Source organism: Erithacus rubecula (assembly GCF_903797595.1).
Source record: "Erithacus rubecula genome assembly, chromosome: 19".
NCBI classification, from domain to species: domain Eukaryota; kingdom Metazoa; phylum Chordata; class Aves; order Passeriformes; family Muscicapidae; genus Erithacus; species Erithacus rubecula.
This window is the reverse complement of record NC_136671.1, coordinates 11,258,211-11,276,946: the sequence shown is the minus strand read 5'-3', so window position 1 is coordinate 11,276,946 and position 18,736 is coordinate 11,258,211. Positions and strand designations below refer to the sequence as shown.

General features: G+C 46.1%; 2 protein-coding genes and 1 long non-coding RNA gene across 7 annotated transcripts; 1 reads left to right on the top strand and 2 right to left on the bottom strand.

The window, feature by feature from the left end:
• The first annotated feature begins 510 nt into the window (after positions 1-510).
• Positions 511-15,049, top strand: CDK2AP1 (cyclin dependent kinase 2 associated protein 1). 3 transcript variants are annotated; one of them, XM_079322966.1, is made up of 4 exons: positions 511-834; positions 10,606-10,712; positions 11,389-11,515; positions 14,184-15,049. In XM_079322966.1, the coding sequence occupies exons 1-4, from the start codon at positions 627-629 to the stop codon at positions 14,249-14,251; spliced, it is 510 nt and encodes a 169-aa protein (XP_079179092.1). In that variant the 5' UTR covers positions 511-626; the 3' UTR covers positions 14,252-15,049. The 3 variants fall into 3 exon arrangements, with proteins under 3 accessions (XP_079179092.1, XP_079179094.1, XP_079179093.1); XM_079322968.1 differs by lacking the exon at positions 511-834 and adding an exon at positions 2,402-2,424; XM_079322967.1 differs by lacking the exon at positions 511-834 and adding an exon at positions 3,173-3,266.
• LOC306810410 lies at positions 7,641-10,572 on the bottom strand. Its single transcript, XR_013776456.1, has 2 exons — positions 8,208-10,572; positions 7,641-8,046 (listed from the first exon to the last, which is right to left on the bottom strand). It is a non-coding gene; the product is annotated as an uncharacterized lncRNA (long non-coding RNA).
• On the bottom strand, positions 14,977-18,651 carry MTRFR (mitochondrial translation release factor in rescue). Of its 3 annotated transcripts, none has more exons than XM_079322970.1 (4): positions 18,548-18,651; positions 17,144-17,453; positions 16,215-16,457; positions 14,977-15,447 (listed from the first exon to the last, which is right to left on the bottom strand). In XM_079322970.1, the coding sequence occupies exons 2-3, from the start codon at positions 17,417-17,419 to the stop codon at positions 16,245-16,247; spliced, it is 489 nt and encodes a 162-aa protein (XP_079179096.1). In that variant the 5' UTR covers positions 17,420-17,453; positions 18,548-18,651; the 3' UTR covers positions 14,977-15,447; positions 16,215-16,244. The 3 variants fall into 3 exon arrangements, with proteins under 3 accessions (XP_079179096.1, XP_079179095.1, XP_079179097.1); XM_079322969.1 differs by lacking the exon at positions 18,548-18,651 and adding an exon at positions 18,195-18,289; XM_079322971.1 differs by lacking the exon at positions 18,548-18,651 and adding an exon at positions 18,195-18,289 and having other exon boundaries at positions 14,977-15,320.
• Positions 18,652-18,736: the final 85 nt, after the last annotated feature.

The following is an 18,736-nucleotide window of genomic DNA, read 5'->3' as shown; positions in this document are numbered from 1 at the left end:
GAGATTCAAATTTTTTTAGTCCCTCAGAATCTGCAATCCACACTAACCTTCCAGTGGGGAGAACTAGCGGTTGGGGGAAAAAAAATTAAAAGGAAATAAAAAAAGGCAGTTTTTTTCTTGGCGGCATCTAGGAGGGTGGGTGAGGGGAAAAAAAAACCCTTTTATTTTAAAATTATCAACAGGTATTTTCGATGGAGATTGGCGCGGGGGGGAGCCGGGGAATGAACGCCCGGTCTGAGGCGAGGGGGAGGCGGGAAAGGCGGCGGCGCGCGGGCCGCCCTGAGGGACGCCCGGCCAGGGCTGCCAGGGCCCCGCCGCGGGCACAGCCCGGCCAAAACCCGCAACTTGTGCCAAAACTTTGCGAAGTTAATTAAAACAGCCCCCCCTCCTCACCGCCGCCGGGCTCCGCGCCGCCGCCGCCGCCGCCCGGCCGGCCCGCTCCCTGCCGGCGGTCCCTGAGGGGAGCTCCATTGTCTGTGAGGGGATGGCCGCGCACCCCCGGCGCGCCCCCGCCCGCCGCGCCCCCGCCCTCCGCGCCGCCGTGCGCGGGGCGCCGGGCGGCCGCGGCGGGTGGCTGCCGGCTCTCCCCCAAAGTTTTTGGATCCGCGTCTCCTCATGATGTATGGATGATATATTGCATTGTGGGTGTCAATATAACTGACGGCCATATTTGCCGGTGCTGCTACTGCTGTAAACAACCCAAAGTGTCTGGGAGACGCGGAGACGCTTCGCTGAATTTCAGGACGCTTCTCCTCCTCCCGCTGGCCATGTCTCTGGGAATGTCTTACAAGCCCAACTTGAACGCCCACATCCCCGGGACTCCCCTCAACCCGGGTAAGTCCGCGGCGGCAACTGGGTGGCAAGTTTGGGAGGCGAGCGGCGGGTGCCGCACCGGCACCTGGGGGAAGCCCCGGACTCGAGTTTGTGCCCAGTCCGCTATGGCGGGGCAGCGGCTCCGCGCCGCCATTACCCGCGCCCGCCCGCCCGCCGGCGCCGCCGGCCCCGCTCCGCGCCGCCCCCGCGCCGGGCACCGCGCCCGCCCGGCCCCGCGCCGCCGCCGCCGCCGCCGCTCCGGGGCTCCGGCCGCCGGGTTTCCTCCATGCTCGGCTCCCCGGGGCGGCTGATTGATCTGGATCAGGAATATTCCGGCGGCGCCTCAGCGAGGACCGCTGCTGGCGGGACGCCGCAAGTGCGGCCGCTCGCCCCGCGCCTCGCCTCGCCTCACGCCTCCTCCGGCGGCGGGGCCGCCCCGGGCCGCGCTCCGCGGGCCGGAGGGGAGCCCCGAGCCCGGAGCTCCGCCGGCGGAGGCACCGCCAGCGCCGCAGGGCGACCCTCGGTCAGCGCTCCCCCGCCCGACTCTCCCCCGCATCCCGAGCGGAGGAGCCGTCTCCGATCGCTGCCGATTTTTTGGGATGGAAGGGGGGGCACACAGGGATTGCACTATTTCTTTTAAAAAACTCCTCTTTAAAAATCACTCCTCATGCTTGGATTTGTACGGGAGTCCTTCCAACTTTCCTCTTTAAAAAGTTTCCTTGACAGTTAACTTTTTGCCTTTTTTTTTTTTTTTTTTTTTTTTTTTCTTTTTTAAAAACTGCATTCCCCCGTTTTTCCCGATTTCCGAAGGCATCAGCCGGCGGGTTTTTGCCGGTGCTGCGGTGCTGCTGCACATCGGGTCTCCGTGCGTGAATCGGTGCAGCCTGAACAAAGCCGCAGCAGCAATTGCTTCGCTGTGGGATATTTGGAGGGGATCTCGCTAATCTGTGCTCGTCGGCTCCGATTAAACAGCACCAAAATGGAGAAGTTGGTTCTGACTTTAAAAAAATCGTATTCCAGTCTCCCGTTCCCGCAGCCCAGCCTGCAGGACTGGCATCAGACAGCCACAAATCAGGGTGATTTTTTTTTTTTTCCCGATAAAAAGTTTTGGAGTTGGGTTTAGGAGGGAGGGAAATGTGCCCGGGTGATTTTTTACAGCACCGTTAGTGGTTGTAATCCTGGGAGGCTGAGGAACGAAAGGGATCTCCGGGATGTATCTCTAGTCTAGCTACCAGGAGAGCAGCAATCATATTTTACTGCAAGGACTCGTCACCAGCTGGTGGCTGAGCCGAGGTGGCTGTGCCACCCCGATCCTGCGTGGAGCTGAGCTCGGCGGGGCTGCCAGGGTGCAAAGGCTCGGGGAGCCGGGCTCCTGTGTGGGGGGCACCGTGGGCTCCAGCGCTGCTCTGCCGAGGGGTCAGGGAGCAGGGGATGTGCCGAGGATTTCTGACAAAAAGCAGAAAGTGTCACCGGAGAGGGGGGAAAAAAAAAAAGAGAAAAAAAAAAAGAAACAAAACAAAGCCCAGCAAGGGAAACCGTTCTCCTGCCGGCTCCCACGAGAACCTGTGCCTTGCTCTCCGGAACAGCCGTAAAATTGCAGGGAAAACAAAGGTGGTATTTTGCGATGGTGGGTGAGGGGTGGGGATTAGGTCATGCAGTGGAGGGGATCCGAGTCTGGCTGCTCTGCGAGCAGGGACTGCGAAATCCCGGCTCAGACATGCCGCGCACAATGCGAGCCGAGCGGTGAAGTTTCTGTCTCCAGTCGTGTCTGTGCTTTCCAACGCTCCGGCTGCGATCACGGCTTTGGATTCTTTCATGCAGTTTTATCTTCCCCTTCTCTCCCACCCTCCTTTCCCCCTTGTATCGGCAAGTTAGCAGCAGTTTGCTGTCATACTGGAACTATTCTTATCTAAGTTGTCCTCTCTTCTGAGTTCGGATCATCCTCAACACCCCCAGAATCTTTTCAATGAAAGAACGTCCTCCTCTGAATCCAAAATGGGCTCTCTCTTCCCTCCCTGTCTTCTGCCATTATCCTCACGCACCAGCTCTTCCTCTAGCTAGTGGTATTGCCAGCACCGTGGCCTAAGGCCAAGGGACTTAGACAAAGCAGTCCTTGCAGTTGCACATATCGCATTCAGAGTGATATGACTGCAAATGGCCCCCTCCTTTCTGGAGCTTAATTCTGATTTGGAAGAGATTGCTTCTCTATTGTGCCTAAATTAAATGCCCCCCAGCCAAGAGGATAAATCCTAGGTTTGCTTCCAAACCTGGAGTGAAGGACCCCCCCGACCCCCCCCCACCGTCCTGCAGAGGAGAGGAAAACAGGAAATCTGTCCCTTTTGGCCTGAAATCAGCCCTGCAGAAACCTCTCTGTATGAATGCTGAATATTTTGGTCTCAGCCGACGGAGGGCTCTGGGCAGCTGTGGATCTCACAGGGATTTTCCTCTGGGAGGTAATGCTGCTTCCCTGCAGTGCAGGGCTTCTGGTGCAGGAGTATTTGGGAAGGCAGTGTCGACTCAGCTCTTGGAGCTGTGTCCTTGCTGCAGAGCAAACTCCTCTCAAGTTGAGGCTGAGAGTAGTCACTCTGCAAAATTATACTTAAACTGCACATCAGTGAGATGAAGCAGTTGTGGTTGGTGGGTGCCTGGACTCTGTTCTTGCATGGGAGCATGTTTTGGGAATCCAGTCCTGGACTGAAGTCCAGAGGGAGAGGAGCTGATTGTGGGGGAGGAAATATGGGGAGGAAACCTCTGTGGGTTGTCGGCAGATCTGGGGATGACTGCGGGTGAGGAAAATGCAGCTGCTCCACAAGTGACTCAGGATGCTGGAAGCATCTGGGTGCTGACTCCTCTGCCTTACACCAGGCTGAGGGAAGGAGAATGTGTTGTCACAGCAGAATTCAGTGCCTGTTCCTCTTCCCCATTGCCCAGGTCAGTGCTGACACTTGGCCCAGGGTGGCTGCAATCAGGTTGGCAGTGTTTTGTCCGAATTTTGTCCGAAGTCACCTTCCTGGAGGGCCTGTGCTCAGGGAATTGGGTTCCTGCATGCAGTACCCCAGGCTTTCAATTCCAAGCTGCCTGTGCTTGGGGAGCCCCATTTAATCTCCTGCACGAGCTCCTTCTCTGCCTGGGCTGTGAAAGGTGCTCTACTGGGGGACCTGCAGTGGCGCCTTCCTGCCTCACCTGACCCTGCAGTGCCCCAGGGGAACCTCTGTTACCTTTTCTAACAACCATGTTTTGATTTGTTTTTCTTATCTTGCTTATCCTACTGATTCCTGGGAAGTACTATTTCCTCCTCATCTGTCTTGTGTTTCATATTGTTTGACTATTTCTCCATAAGGGACCAGCTGCTGAGCTGAGGTGAAGTAGAGCATCTCCGTTGACTTAAGCTGAGCTAGACACTTACACCAGCTGTGAATGGGTCTGTAGTTTGTTTTTCACCATCTTTCCATGTGTTTTCTGGCTCAGTGGATATTCACCAGCATTGCTATTTTGTTTAGACTAAGCACACGTCAGAGAAAATGTGTTTCAAGATACAGAAGCTAGTAGAAACAGCTTGGGATTTTCCTTTACTTTGAGGAGAGAACATCCTTGCAGAAATGTCAGGTTTTGAGACAAAATCCTGTTAGTGTAAAAAAGCTTAAGAGCTGTCATCTGTAGGGTCTGGAAACACCAATTCCAGCTGACAGTGACAAGGGAAGGAGCTGTGTCTTGGTTCCACATGAACAAGTGCTGGCCTGTACAACAAGTGCTGCTCTAGCTGAGGACCAAAGGGGCTCTCAGTGCACCTGCCACACCTCACAGCAACCACAAGTTTCCTGTGAAAAGTACAAATTCTTACTGGGAGGTGAAATGAAAACAGTTTCCCTATGTGGGGCTGGAGAGACCAGTTCCATTCAGTCCTGAGAAACAACTCCAGCACACCAGGCTGGCCCTTATGTTCTCAGCACTGCAGTGCAGACTTGCTCGAGCACATGGCTTGCTTGTTGCCCTTTACAGAGACAGCTTCTGTTTGATATTGTTGACCATATTGAGAGGTTGTTTTTGGAGTGGGAGTACTGGAAAGAATACTCTGTAGGCAGAATAGAGAGCAAAGTGTTTGTACCTTAGCAAGGGGGATATTTTCTAGGAAATAAGCTCCCCTCTCCAATTCAGACTCTTGAAGACCGTGTGAAGTTAAGTATGATGTAAAAAGAAGCTTGCTAAACATGTTTCAGAATTAGCAATTTTCAAGTGGACTTGTTTGGGCATTAGGAAAATGGGTATTTTTGGCTTTGCCTACCTGAGTGTTTGGCTTGAGAGCAGTGATGTGGTTTTCAGAGTCAGCAAATCTCTGCATGGTCCCCACCCAGCACCTTGGCTTTGCTGCAGAGTGGTTTGGGTTTGTGCTAACTGGATTCCTTTTGGATAAAAGTGCTCCAGAAGCTCTGCTCCAGTTGTGCAACATGGATGCTCCATCCCTTGCAATGGGAGCACAAGGATCCAAACCAAAGATGGCACAGCTTTGATCCATACCCCCCTAGTCTGGGGGACCAGACTAAAATCTAACCTTAAGTCATACCCCCTCAGGCCAGCTACATGTGGTGTACACATACCAAATGCTTTCATCTTTTGATCTGTTCCTTGTGGTGCCAAATAACTTGCTAGTGTAGGAATAGCTTAAGCAAGAAAAGAAGAATGGTAGGGAGTCAAGGGACTGGCTTTAGTTTTTCTGATAAAAAAGGAGACAGGAGGGTAGGAAGAGGAGACATAAACCATGACCATTATCCACATGGAAAGATTAAATAGCATGAGAGTACTAGAGGAAAGGCCCAGAGTGTGACAGATCAAAAGAGCAAGGCCTCTGGCTGTTATGATAAAGAATGTCCTAGTTCTTGAGAACATATTTATGTGTCTGCACACTGCTTTTTTTTTAAAAGGAAATAGTTTTATTCAAAGAAAGGTCTGTTCCTTCCACAAGGGCTGTTCAAGGGAGAAATAGTGGGTGAAAATACAATTTTCACAGCCAGTGCTATAAGGAGCAGTTTGTGCAAATGAGAACAAGGTCCATTATTTTAAATTTAAAAATTTATGGGAAAACTGGGCGGAATGGGGGCTCTGTTTGAGCTTTGGGTTGGCAACTGCTGTTAGAATTCAATGTGTGGCTTGGCTGTGCAGTGGATCTACTTGTGTAGACTTGTGGTGTCCCATGGATGGCAAGGAGTTCTTGTTGAACTCAAACCAAGGTGTGTGGAGGGCTAAGGAATAAAAAATCCTTGTAGGCAGCCAAAACACTACAGCTGTGTTCAGCTACTTGCTGCAGAAGTTGCTGTGCTGGGTGAAGCTGTTACCTCTGCCCTGATGCTCAAGGATTCCTCATGGTGTGTGTTGGCAAAGCCCCTTCAGGAACATTTCTCATGTGTTTTCTTGCAAAGTTGCCTGATTGAGGACAGAAGAATTCATATCATCTCAGTTAAAATGTTCCAGCCTTGCTGTCTGGTACCAGTGGTATCACTGGTACCCAGTGTCTGTCACTGGGCTCTGAAGAGGTGGTGAGCACTGAAATGGCAACAACCTTGATATTTCAAGCAGCCCCAGCTTGAAGGGTCTGTGAAACAGAGGGAGAACTGTTGAGATTCCACACACTGCACCACGTTCCTTGGGTAAAGTCCAGCTACAGGTATCTCTTCTGGCATGCTCTCGTGTTCCTGTGTGGAAAGAGTCTGTAAAATGGCAGGAGTTTGCCTTGGTGGTTTTTTAGGACTTTACAAAGTACAGGGCAGTAGAGAAACACATATCCAGTGGGATTGGGAAACACATATCCAGTGGGTTTGGGAAACACATATCCAGTGGGATTGGGAAACACATATCCAGTGGGATTGGGAAACATATATCCAGTGGGATTGGGAAACACATATCCAGTGGGTTTGGCCCTTGGCTTGTCTAAGTCAGTCCTACACGAGTAACTCAGTGATTTATGTGACTGTTCCTGGTTTTCCTTTGCTGCCTGTGGAGCAGGGGGGCAGCTGGTGCCTTGGCATCTGCCAAAATGGATCAGGTGAGTGTCCCCAAGTGTTCCTGCTCCTGCTGCTTCCTTCAGGCTGCTCAGCAAGATGCCTTCCCTGTTATTTTTCCAGCAAGCAGCAGTAATAGAATTAAGAATTAAAACTTGAAGCAGCAAATTGGTCATCACTGCTCAGGCTTGGAGCTGAAGGGATCCCTACAAACCTCTCAGGAATTAATGAGAAGGTTCCTGGTCACCAGGAGTTTAGGCAAACAAAGATTGATTTGAGATCCTTTGTCTCTCGGGGCGTTAATTTGGGTTGAGAGAGACTGCTGGAAGGAAGAGATTTTGATACCAAAATCTCATTTCTGTTTGCTGTACCCCCCATAATTAATAAAGATTAATATTAATTAACAAGGAAATCACTATATTTTTGTGGGGAAAAATGCTTGTGGCAGTTTTCTGCTTGAATACAGAAAGAAAAGACATTGTTTGCACTAGAATGAGTGGGGATCTACAAGGTTTTGTGTAAATTTAATTGGGGAAGTGAAGGGAGGAAAGTGTGTATATTAATTGAGGTTTTAAACAACAGCAAGCACTAAGAAAATTTGGGATGTGATCCAGGGTGCCACTGAAATTCAGTACCAAGCACACTCCCTTTTGATTCTGTCAGTTCTTAACTGTCTCCATTGTCATTTTAACGTTAGAGAGAGCAAGCCTCAATTTAGATCCCCCCTCCTTTTTTCTCTCTAGTGAATACCTAATCATCACACCGATTTTTGACTGGGTATTGACTGTGAGACTTCCTGGCCTAATTTCTAACTATAACAGTAATATCGGGTGATTTTTATTTTTTTTTTTTAACCCAAGGTACACAGGCTGCTCAGACATGCAGATGAATTTTGGGTTAATTGAGTAATAGTCATCCAAGACCCAGGGCTTCTCCTTGAGATTAACACACAAAGTGATAGGTCAAAAAGCTCAAGGTTTGTTGCCCTGCGAGATACTAATACCCCCCCCAATTAATTACATTTTCATGATCGCATCATTTTAAATTGAGGTGAAACCAAGGATTTTCCCCTTTTTTCCCCCCCTCCAGCCGAGTTTGACTGGCACAACTTCTGACACGGATGCACGCAGGCTGGTACCGCGGCCAAGCCAAATCCTTTCCTTTGTTCTCCGGGCCTGCTGCTGCTGCTGATAAAGTGGTCGGCGCATGGCATTATGTCTTATTACATTTTTGATGCAGACTGCAAAGAAACGGGTAAACTCACCATGGTTACCAGGCTCTGTCACTTGGCAGGGCCCAGCCTCTAGTGTCTGCAGCGCGGCTCTGCAGAGCCCCGGCACCGAGCGCGTCCCGCCCGCTCCAGCCCCGCTCGCTTTTGTCCCTCTCCCGTGCTCTTCCCACCTCCGGGAAACTTTTCTACATCTGGATACGACTCTCTGCTTTGTGCTGGCGCTTCGTGTTTCTAGGAGAGTTGTTTTTTTTTTTTTGCTCCTGCTGTGTTATCTCCTGCAGACCGGGTGTGTGGCATTGCTTGGATTAACGGGATGTGGAACAATCGCTAGATTGGCTGTGATATCACAGAATGTGCTGGGTCAAGGGACCCATCAGACAGACCCAGGGCACCCTGAGACTCACATTATGTGCCCGAGAGCATTATCCAAATGCTTCCTGAGCTCTGGCTCAGTGGCCTCTTCCCTGGGGAGCCCAAAGCCCATCATTTCCTGATATCCTTAACCACCAATATATCATCATCAACCCATATGGGATCAATAAGTTGCTCTAAGTTGTGCCTGGGCTGCAGCTCAGTGGGTAAAGCAGGATTCTTCAGCCTGGTCATTGGAGTCCCTGCCTTATTCACACCCAGTCTGGAGTTCCCAGCTCTTGTAGCTCTTGCAACAACAGTTCAGAGACAAGTCTTTGCAGGATGGGCCTTTTGTTTTATTGTACATGAGGAAAAATCACTTAAGCCTTTCTCTGCTTAATTGAGGTAATTAAACCTTCTTACCTTGCAGCACAAGGGGCTCATTAATGTTTCTGAAGCATTTTGAAGTCCTTGGAAAAAAGATGTGGTTTGCTGTTGTGTCATGTTTAGTAATTGTTCAAATTCAGTCATCTGGACTTGAAATACTGAGTTTCACACAGAGAAATCTTACACTTGTGTGTGTATTTTGAGCTGATAATGTGAAGAACTAATTGAGAGAGTAGCTGACAAGTGTGCTGTTCCTACAGTGCCCTACTCTATGGGTGTGGAGTTTTTTTTGGGGGGGTTACTATGCTCAAGCAAAATTAGCTCTATGTGAAATCTCAGTGATGAAGCTACACGTTATAATGACATAAAATTTAGCAGCTTTGTTAAAGACAAAGAGAAACCTTGCTCTTTTTAAGGTGACCTAATGACCAGCCCAATTTGCCTTTTTGTGATTTCACATCTGGTTAACTAGTAAAAATTAAGAACGTGCTCTATTCTTGTAATGAGTGATATCCTGTGATAACTCTGAAGTGGAAAGAGATTTCCCATCCCAGGACAAGAGCCTGTTCCACTATGCTCAGCAGAGCTTTTACAGAGTAACTGCTGGCCCTTTCTTTTTGTAGAGGGGAGGGGAAATAGGTATAAAATCATTTGCAACTTTAAAACAAAGCTAGAGATTTACATAGTTCTGAGCCCCAGTGACTTTTAGCATCAGTTTAATTTAGATTTAAATGAAGGCTGGTAAATGAGATTTGTTCCTCGTATGAAAGACAGTTGGGAATTTTCAGCAGAGGAGTTTGCAAGGGGGGAGATATTTCCAGACAGCAGGCAGTCTGTGTCTGTGCCTACAGGCAAAGACAGCAGCATCCGTGGATGCAAGGGCACTTGAGCTGCAAGAGTGAAGAAGTTCAGTGATGAGATGCTCCCTTGCTCCCAGGGCATAACCTGCAGGTTTTTAGCACAGTTGTGAAGTGGGCAGTAGAATTAAGCCCCTTAAAAAAAATCTAACAGTTGTTTCTCAAACCTAGATTCTTACCAGTGTAGGACAAGGGGGAGAAGGTGTTTTGATTGCTCATTTCTGGAGCAGTTTGTCAGTGATGACATTAGATCTGTTTCTGAAGCTTGTAACTGATTCAAAACTCATTTGGTGTGAATATAATAGCTTATAACTTTAGAAAAAGTAACCATAACACAAAGTGATGTTGTTTTCCCTTTGATCTACTTAGATAGCACAATTTGACTGGCTAAAAATGTTTGATATCACACGAAGAGGAATAATGGCAGCACTCCTTGCCTCCTATGTCACACAATGAGCAGCAGATCTGATGTACCTCAACTGACTGTTCCCTAGGAATAGTTCTGGCATTGGCTGAAAATAGTACTGAGGGTAACTTGCTTTGACCATGTGATGACACTTTGAGTTGCAAAATTACTTTCAGATAACTTGCACTGAAAAAGTAAAAATAGCACAGCACATTAGACTCATCTGTGTGGAATGTATATATGCAAAAATAGGGCTCCTTAATACTTACAGTTTGTCTAGGCAGAACAACCTGTCATGCTAAACTCTGCTTCACTTTTAGGCAAACAATTTGCACTGATAATGCTGCAGGCTGTGCTATTTCCAAGTGCTCATCAAACATGAGAGAAGCATTAATTCAGCCATTCTCTTCCTAGCAGTGATGCTCAGAAATGTCATTAGTGATCTTAGACAAAGGTGAGAGGTCACATCTTTAAGAACAAGTGATTAAAATGTGTCCCAATGTAACAGACTAATTAATCTTTAGATAATAACAGTGTTTTGGTTTTTTTTCTCTTTTCTCTCTGCAGCTGGGAGTGTTCATTCTCCCTCCACAAGTATGGCAACATCAGCACAATACAGACAGCTCATAAATGACTATGGCCCCCCATCTCTAGGCTATACACAAGGGATGCAGGTACAGCTCTGCTTATTTTCCTTTAATCAGATCACTGACCCTCTGTTTGCATAGTAGCAGAGATTGTGGCCTGAAATCTGAGGTGTTCCTCCCTCCCACCAAGGTCTGAAATCAAACCCAAATGGCAGACTGCTTCCTTGCACATGTCTGGGGATCAAATTAGGCTAAGCTGAGTGCTGAGTGAGGTTGGTTCCTCATTAACTGCTAGTCCTGTCCTGTCTGAGTCACAGAGAAATGTCTTGAATCATGCTCTCTGAGGGCACTTACATATTTTAAAGTTATTTGTTAAAAACACAATATTTCTATCAGTTTTATCTTCTCAGTCTCTCTACCTGGCTAACTTCTCCAGAAAATATACACCAAAACATTGAAAAACCAGAGAGAGGGTTAAATAAGCAGTTCCCAGTTTGCTGGTTTTACAGGACTGTTTTAACTTTACTCAAAGTCCAAGGCTTGCAGCTGTATCCTCACATTTGATCCCAATTTTTGAAGAGCATTGTGTCCAACTGTAGCAGCAATTTAAAAAAATCATATTTATATAACAATCCTGAAATTTAGTTCCTTTAAAGAAGTGATTTACAGGGCTATTTCTGGTCTTGCATAAACTTCCACCTGCTGTTTCTTGTGATTGTTTTGTTTTTACAGTATTTGACTGAGATTAATCTACTTTCAACAGGGCACCAGCAGCAGTCAAGTACCACAGAGCAAATATGCAGAACTTCTAGCTATCATAGAAGAATTAGGAAAAGAGATTAGACCTACATATGCTGGGAGTAAAAGTGCGATGGAGAGGCTAAAAAGAGGTAACTTTTAAACTTATTAAAAAAAAATAATCGTTTTTCATCCACTTTGTTCACTGACTACTTGTATACAAATTAATAACAACTGCTTCCTTTGAAAAAAGACAACTTGAGCTTCTATTGAAAGTGAGAGAATTAACCAGCAATTGAAACCTTGGGATGCTCTGTCCAAGCAGTATTTGATAAATAAACAGGGACAAAATGTGTCTCATGTGGATACAGGCAGTTTCAGTTAATAATTCAGTCCTTATTGTAGAACTTCTCATGTATACATTCTTTCAGGCTCCTGGTGATTTACTTGCCCTTTCAATTCCCTTTTCTCCCCACTCCCCAAAGTCCACAGCCAAGCATTGTTAATATCTCACACACATCTCCCATCTATTTAGCCCAGGAATTTTCACTGAAGTGCATTTTGCCCAAAGAAATACAACATTGTGGTAGTTCTCACTGAGGCTGGTGGAGAAAAGAGCTACAAAAAATCCCCAATAAGGTGTTAGGGAAGGCTGAGATGTCAAACACCAGCAGAACTCTGTGGAGAGGAGAGTGGGGCTGCTCAGGCTCCTTTACCTCCTGTCAAGTGCATGTCATTAAAAGTCCACTTGTAAGGGACAGAGCAGCTTTTAGGGCTGGCTGATGAGTGTCTCCAGCTTTGCTTTGTCAGCTGAAAGGGGTAATAAATGCCCTTTCCTTGCAGTGTAAAAGAAACCCCTGCATGCCCCAGTGCTGACATCAGCCTGACATTGTCCTCTGCAGGGGACGAGCAGGGATATTTCTGAAGGAGCAGTGGGACATTCCACTGCTCCAGCTCCTGAAATGACCCTGAAAGGCCACAGACAACAGCTGTACTGGCACTCCTCTCCTTCTCTAGCATGACATGGTTACTTTTTCCTCCCTTCCTGTGCTCCTTATGCTGAGATTGCCTCAACAGCAAAGGGGAATGTTATTGTGACAGACTAACTTCTGCACCTTGCAAATCCCCCTTACACTTACCCGAGACTACAAAGCTTTATTTAAGGCTCAACCATTATGGAAGAGTAATATATCTGCCATGACATGCAATAAAATGACTAGTAGCTGTTCTGGGAAAGGATGCAATAAAGTCTGCTGATGAGTGGTAAGTGGAATCTGGCCCAGCTAAAATCAATGTTGCTGGAGTCTCTCTTTATTGCATTGCCTGAGTCAGTATTAATAGATCATGAATGGCAACAGGCTAATAGGGACAGCTTGAGAGAGACCCAGAGAGATGCAGACATTCTCTGGGCTGGATGGTTTAGTTCAGTGAGGAAAAAGTTGCTTTTCTGCCTCTTGCAACAAGGTAGGTTTAAGATACAATGCTGCCACTGTGACTTGCCAGAGTTGCACGAAATCCCGAATAAATACTTTTTGCTGCCATCTTTTGGTCACAAAGGTACCTCTCTTCCCATTTTGGGAGCCTGGTGGCTGAAGGAGCATGTGCAAGTGTGAGAGCAGAAGTGAGTGAGGGCACCCATGTGGCTGCTGCCTCCATGGCCATGGAGTTACCCCTGAATAAAACCCCTGTCCCAGCTGTGCCTGCTCCTGAGCACAGAGGCTACTGACCTCTAAAACTGGCCAAATTCCCAGTGTTCTACATTATTCAGAGTAGTTCTGCTGCATGAACTGGGCATTCTGCCACCAGATCCAGGTCTAACACACTGCTTTGAGTTCATGTTTCTGCATCCCACAGCTGCAGCTTTGCTCGTCTGTGGCAGTTTAACTCTGCACTCATCAGGTCCTCCCAGGTCAGTAGGATGCTCCTGTGATCAGAACCATTATTTAGAGATTAACCCCATCTATTGTCCTTTCTCCACCTTGTTAAGGAGCATGATGAGCAGAGAAATCACCTTCTGCCTTGCCTAGTCAGCAAAATATAAACCTTTGTTGTAGAAAAATCTGTCCATCTCATTTTAACACCTATCTCCAGCTCTGTTCTTTCAGCAGCTCTGTGAGCATGAATCTACATTTAGTTCCAGGATTATGAACCAAGGTCCAGATTGTTGGAACTCAAGGCAACAGGACTTGTAGTGGAAAATTCCACATTATGTCTGTCAGATGAGAGCAGACATGGCAGTGTGTAAAGCAGTGATGGTTTACATTGGGAGCTGAGCCAGTGTTAGGAGGTAACTTTCTGCACACACCATAAAAAAAAAAAAAAAACCTCCTATTTTTACATGAGACACAAGTTGTCTTTGAACAGTATTGTGATGGCTTGGACTTTGATGCATCCTCCCAGAGAAGAACTATCCCAAGGCATTAAGAGCTTGCTAAAATGACTCCCCAAATAACTTTGTAATTTGTTTCACTCCACTAGCAAAATAACTCATTGGTAGGTAAGAGTTTTTTTTCCCCCTCTTAAATCTTTGATTTTAAGGAGGCCCACACTGCACATTAAGATCTACCTACCACTGCAGACTTACAAATCTTACTGTGTTCTGCCTCCTGCTTTAGTCCCTTTTCAATTTATGACACAAGTTTGGGAAGGCAGACTTGTTTAGTGGCAGCTGTTTGGGAAGCGAGGGCTGTCCCCCTTTGCTGAGGCTTTCTGTGGTAGCCTTGGCAACTGGGGACAGAAACACATAAACCTTTCTGTGAAGTGTCACTGCAAGTGTTGGCCTGAATGGGATGATTTAAAACACATCCAATTCTTTTGCAGGCATTATCCATGCTAGAGGATTAGTTCGGGAATGCCTGGCCGAGACGGAACGAAATGCACGATCCTAACCCACGCCTTCAGCTGCAAGGTTCTCCATCTCTCCTTGAAGAAAAAGTAACACTTCTTCTTTTTGACTCTTGAAACATTCAGACAAACTCCTTTATTTTAAATGTTTTACCGTTCTTGTTTTGCCCTTGCAAAAATGTACAGTTAAGAATGAAAAAAAAAAAAAAACCCAAGGATTTTTCAGCTTACTGAGGGTTTGCATTTTCTAAAGATGTTAAAACTCCCTAAAATGTTTCTAAAACATGGAAACTGATGTGCATGCAGAGGAATGCTCTTTCTCTCCCAGGCTCTATTTCAGTTCTCTTCTTATCCAGCCACAGCCTCATTCTGTTTTTTTTTTTCCTTTGACTATGTTCACTTATCCCCAAAACATCAATCTTTCAAAGTTTGACATAAGCTCTAAGGATTTTTTTTTAAATAACTGCAGAATAGCATGCTGTACCTAGTAGTCTGCTAAGTCACAATTTGTCATACAGCATAGACCCTGCTTAGAAATAACCTTCCCCTTCTCTTATTTTTCCTTTTTTTGTTCATTTTGCATAAACATTTGCATGACTGTTAGTGCTTTGAAGTCCACTTAAAGTGCATGAGCTATATGGAAAATAGGGAAACCTATTAAATAAGAACAAGGTCCTGGAAAGCTAATTTCTACATTAAGGCTGGAGATTTCAGTTTAAAGTTTGCAAAAAAAAAAAAAAAAAGGAAAAAGAAAAAGGAACATTCTGGATAAATTACTAAAACTGTTATTTGCATCTTTGTATGTATTTATTACTTGACGTAATAAAGCTTATTTTCATTAACAGTTTGTATTAAAACTATGTACAGTCACTTTAATCAGATTCATACTCCAGGAGCAAAAACTCAACAGAAAAAAATTTAACCTTCATGCAGGAGTTTAGGAAAGGACAAGGGAAAGGAACTGCAGATTGCTGGAGCACTCCATGGCACAGGGTGCAGTCAGTCTCTGAGATAAGGAGGTGAGTTCTGGAAGTCCCTGTTGCCTTCAAAATCCACACTCTGGCTTTGGGTCATTGTTGAAGATCAAAAATGTGGTGGCAGCTGGTGAGGGTGCTGTCCAAAGGTGAAAGAGAAGTTCTGGTTAAGCTGCTGGAGTTGTTAACAGGATAAAACCAGGAAAATGTACTTCAGGAGTGGCTTCAGAGTAATGGTGACAAAGGAAACACAGCTGCATTTGCTCCTATAAAATGGGAAATGTCAAAATGAATGAAGGTACCAACATGGCCAAGCAGAACTGCAGCACAGCATAAACATAATAAACAACTCTAATTAATTAATTCACAGCTTGGATGAACTGGACTCTGTTGCCTTGGGAGGCAGCTTCCAAGACAGGTAATTTTTTATCTGTAATGACTCAGTTTTACCCCTGAACTGGAGGGCCATGAGTGACCATCCCTCACCTGCAGGAGAGCCCCCCCTGTGCCCCAGTGCTCAGCACCACCCCAGTAAGATCTGGAAAGCTGCTGGTTACACTTTATTCAGAGCTGAGAAGGACAAGCTGACAGACCTGAACCAGTGACTGGTGTCACAACCAGAACCCAAACCTGGTCACAGTTTGTAAAGGATTTATGTCACTGAAAGCACTGCCTAAGGATGGGAATGAAAACCTTTTAGTGCTCTTCTCATGTGCTGGAGCTCCCATGAAGCAGCCCAAGGTGTCATCTGCACAGAAGGAAATCTATTGATTTTTTTTCTGTGCTAACAATGGTGGAAAGCCTATAGCTCCTCTGTAACAAGGATTCTTTTATCTCCTGAACTTGGCAGAAAAACTGATTGCTAAATGTGATTAATGAGATGATGGCAGGGAGAAGCAGGAGTACATGAGTGCTTTTATCTCCTCAGCTTTACAGGAACAGCAGGTCAGCACCAGGGTTTCAGCTGTGCTTATGAAGCCCTGCATCATTTGTTAGTTGGAAAATTGTTTGGGTCTAATGACAATTCTCTTACCCTGCTAGGGCAAGTCAGTATTTCATGTGTTTATTCCTTATCCAATTGTTGCATCTCTTTAAAAAGCTGTTTCCTTTCTAGGTTTTCCTTTGCTCTTCTTTTTTTCTCCTGCTTTTGCTTCTCTGCTGCTTTCTTCTCTTTAAAAACATCACTGTCTTCACCTTTGTAGAAAAGGTCAACTTTTTCCTGCAGGATTTCTCTGGCAATCTTTCGGTTCTTCTCCACTGATCTTGTCTGATGACACTGAAAAAATACAAAGGACATTTTTACTGAAACTTTATCCTGTTTATTCTTCAGCTTTCCCTTTCAGTCTATATATTCCTACCATCACATTAAAGAAAATCCCCTCCTCCCCAAGCCAAGAGCATCCTCCCACCAATAACAGCTGCAATTTTTAAATCCAGAACATATATTTTAATAATTATTTGCTACTGTAACTCATCAGACTGGTTTTTGCATTAATCTTTAATGCTTCCCATCTTACCTTGGAAAGCTGCTTGAGTGTCTTCCCTTTGTCACAGGAAGCAAAGATTAATTTCAAGGTATTAATCCACAAGAAGTAGGTAAGAGAAATGCTTAAAAAGGATCTGCAGAGTGACTGTGACCAACTTGCTAAGGAAGAGATTCTAACTGACATGAGGGACAGGAATGTGACAGCTGCCACCAAACAGCAGCCACAATGAAGATTCATTTAATTGAAAACTACAAAACTGTAACTGGGTGGCAAAGCCAGGAAAAGCAGCTCTGACCCCAAGTTTATTTATCTGCTGACAGCCAAGCCTGCTTCTGCTGAGACTATTTACAATATATAAATACATATATATACACTTTTCCTCTAGTGCCATCTGCACTGTGATTATGCTTTACTCTGAAAGGAGACTTGGAAGTCCTGAAACAATCTGTGACTCAATAAAATAAAACATAATTACCTTCACTACAATCCCAGATGGAATGTGCTTCAGGACAACACAGTTGTTTGTCTTATTTGTGGCTTGACCTCCTGGACCATCACCTCTTACAAACTGTTCTTCTAATTCTGCCTCACTTAGTTCAAGGAGTTTCAGAGAGTTCCTTTTTCTTTCTGCCTGAAGCAAGGGAACACTGGGCAGAGACAGCTGCTGCTTCCTCAAAATCCACTGTGTCCATGATGGTGTTTGCACCCCTCTCAGTAAGAATGCAAAATGAAATAAACCTGGAACATTCATACAGAAACAGGACACAGCTTCTCTGGAACAGAACCTGGAATGGAATGGGAGAGTGGAGTTTATAATGAGAATCCTTGTTTTAAGATGAGCTACTTTAGCTGCACATATTGACCAGTATTTCAATATTCAGATTTATTTTCAAGGTTATATGAACTAAATATTTGCCTTGAAATATTTACCATGCTGAATAGAATTTTGGTTCACAATGTCATTACGTTTCTTAAAATATTTTGAAAGGGATCTAGAAAACAGTAAATGAAAGAATACTCCTACCACCACTCAGAAAAAACCAACAGAGGGAGAAGAGGTTATTTCAGTCTTGCAGTCTGACCTGTACAGTCTCACTGGGAACCTGATTTTTCCCAGGTCAAGGTATTATAATCAGGATTATTAACAAAGGCACAAAGGTATGCCTGAAGTGTGCATTTTCCTCATGGATAATGAGGAATGTCAGCTCCTACTCCTGTCAAGTGTCAGACTTCTGCAAGGCATTAAGTAAGCAATTAAAAGAGGACATGCTTTATGTTTGAAATACTTTATTTGACTCAGAAGAAAATATTTCAGTGTGTGAAGAAGTGCCACTTGGCAATAAGGATAAAATTTAACCATAACCGTTGAAATGAAAAAATAATTAAAAGAAAAATTTTATTGGCAGGCGCTACAGAAGTTAGTAACATTTGAAAATTAAGAATACATGCAGAAAACCAAGCAGCACTTCTGGCTAGTTCTGAACGAGCCTTTATTTAACATGTTTCACACAGCTCTACCCACTTACAGAAGTTTTGAAACCAGGACTGAGAACACTTCATAAGGTTGAAAATCACGGTTCCTCTCAGCCTATTCCTGCAGTTGGACACTACAACCCTAAAGCAGGAGTAAAGGCAGGAGTAAAGGCAGGAGATACAGGAGAATTTACACAATTTCCCTCAGCGCCGCGGCCCCCCCCGCTGGCGGCAGCCCCGCGGGCTGGGGTCAGGCTCGGAACGCGGCTCCCAGCGGGGAGGAGCGGCCCGGGGGAAGCGGGAACCGAGCCCGGAGCCTGAACCGGGGGAAACCGGGAAATGAGCCCGGAGCCCGGCCCGGGGGCAGCCGAAAACACAGACCGGAGCCCAGCCCGACCCCGCTCACCTCCGCCGGCCCGCCCGCACCGCGCATGCGCACGCTGTGAGGGGGCGGTGCTGTCGGAATGATTGGCATGTGGGACAGCCAATCGCTGCGTGAGGGGGGCGGGGAATTGCGTTCGTCCTCCAATCGTCTCGGGGAACGGCGCGGCGGCGCGCGCCAATCGCCTGGCGGCGGCGCGCGGGCTTTGGCGCG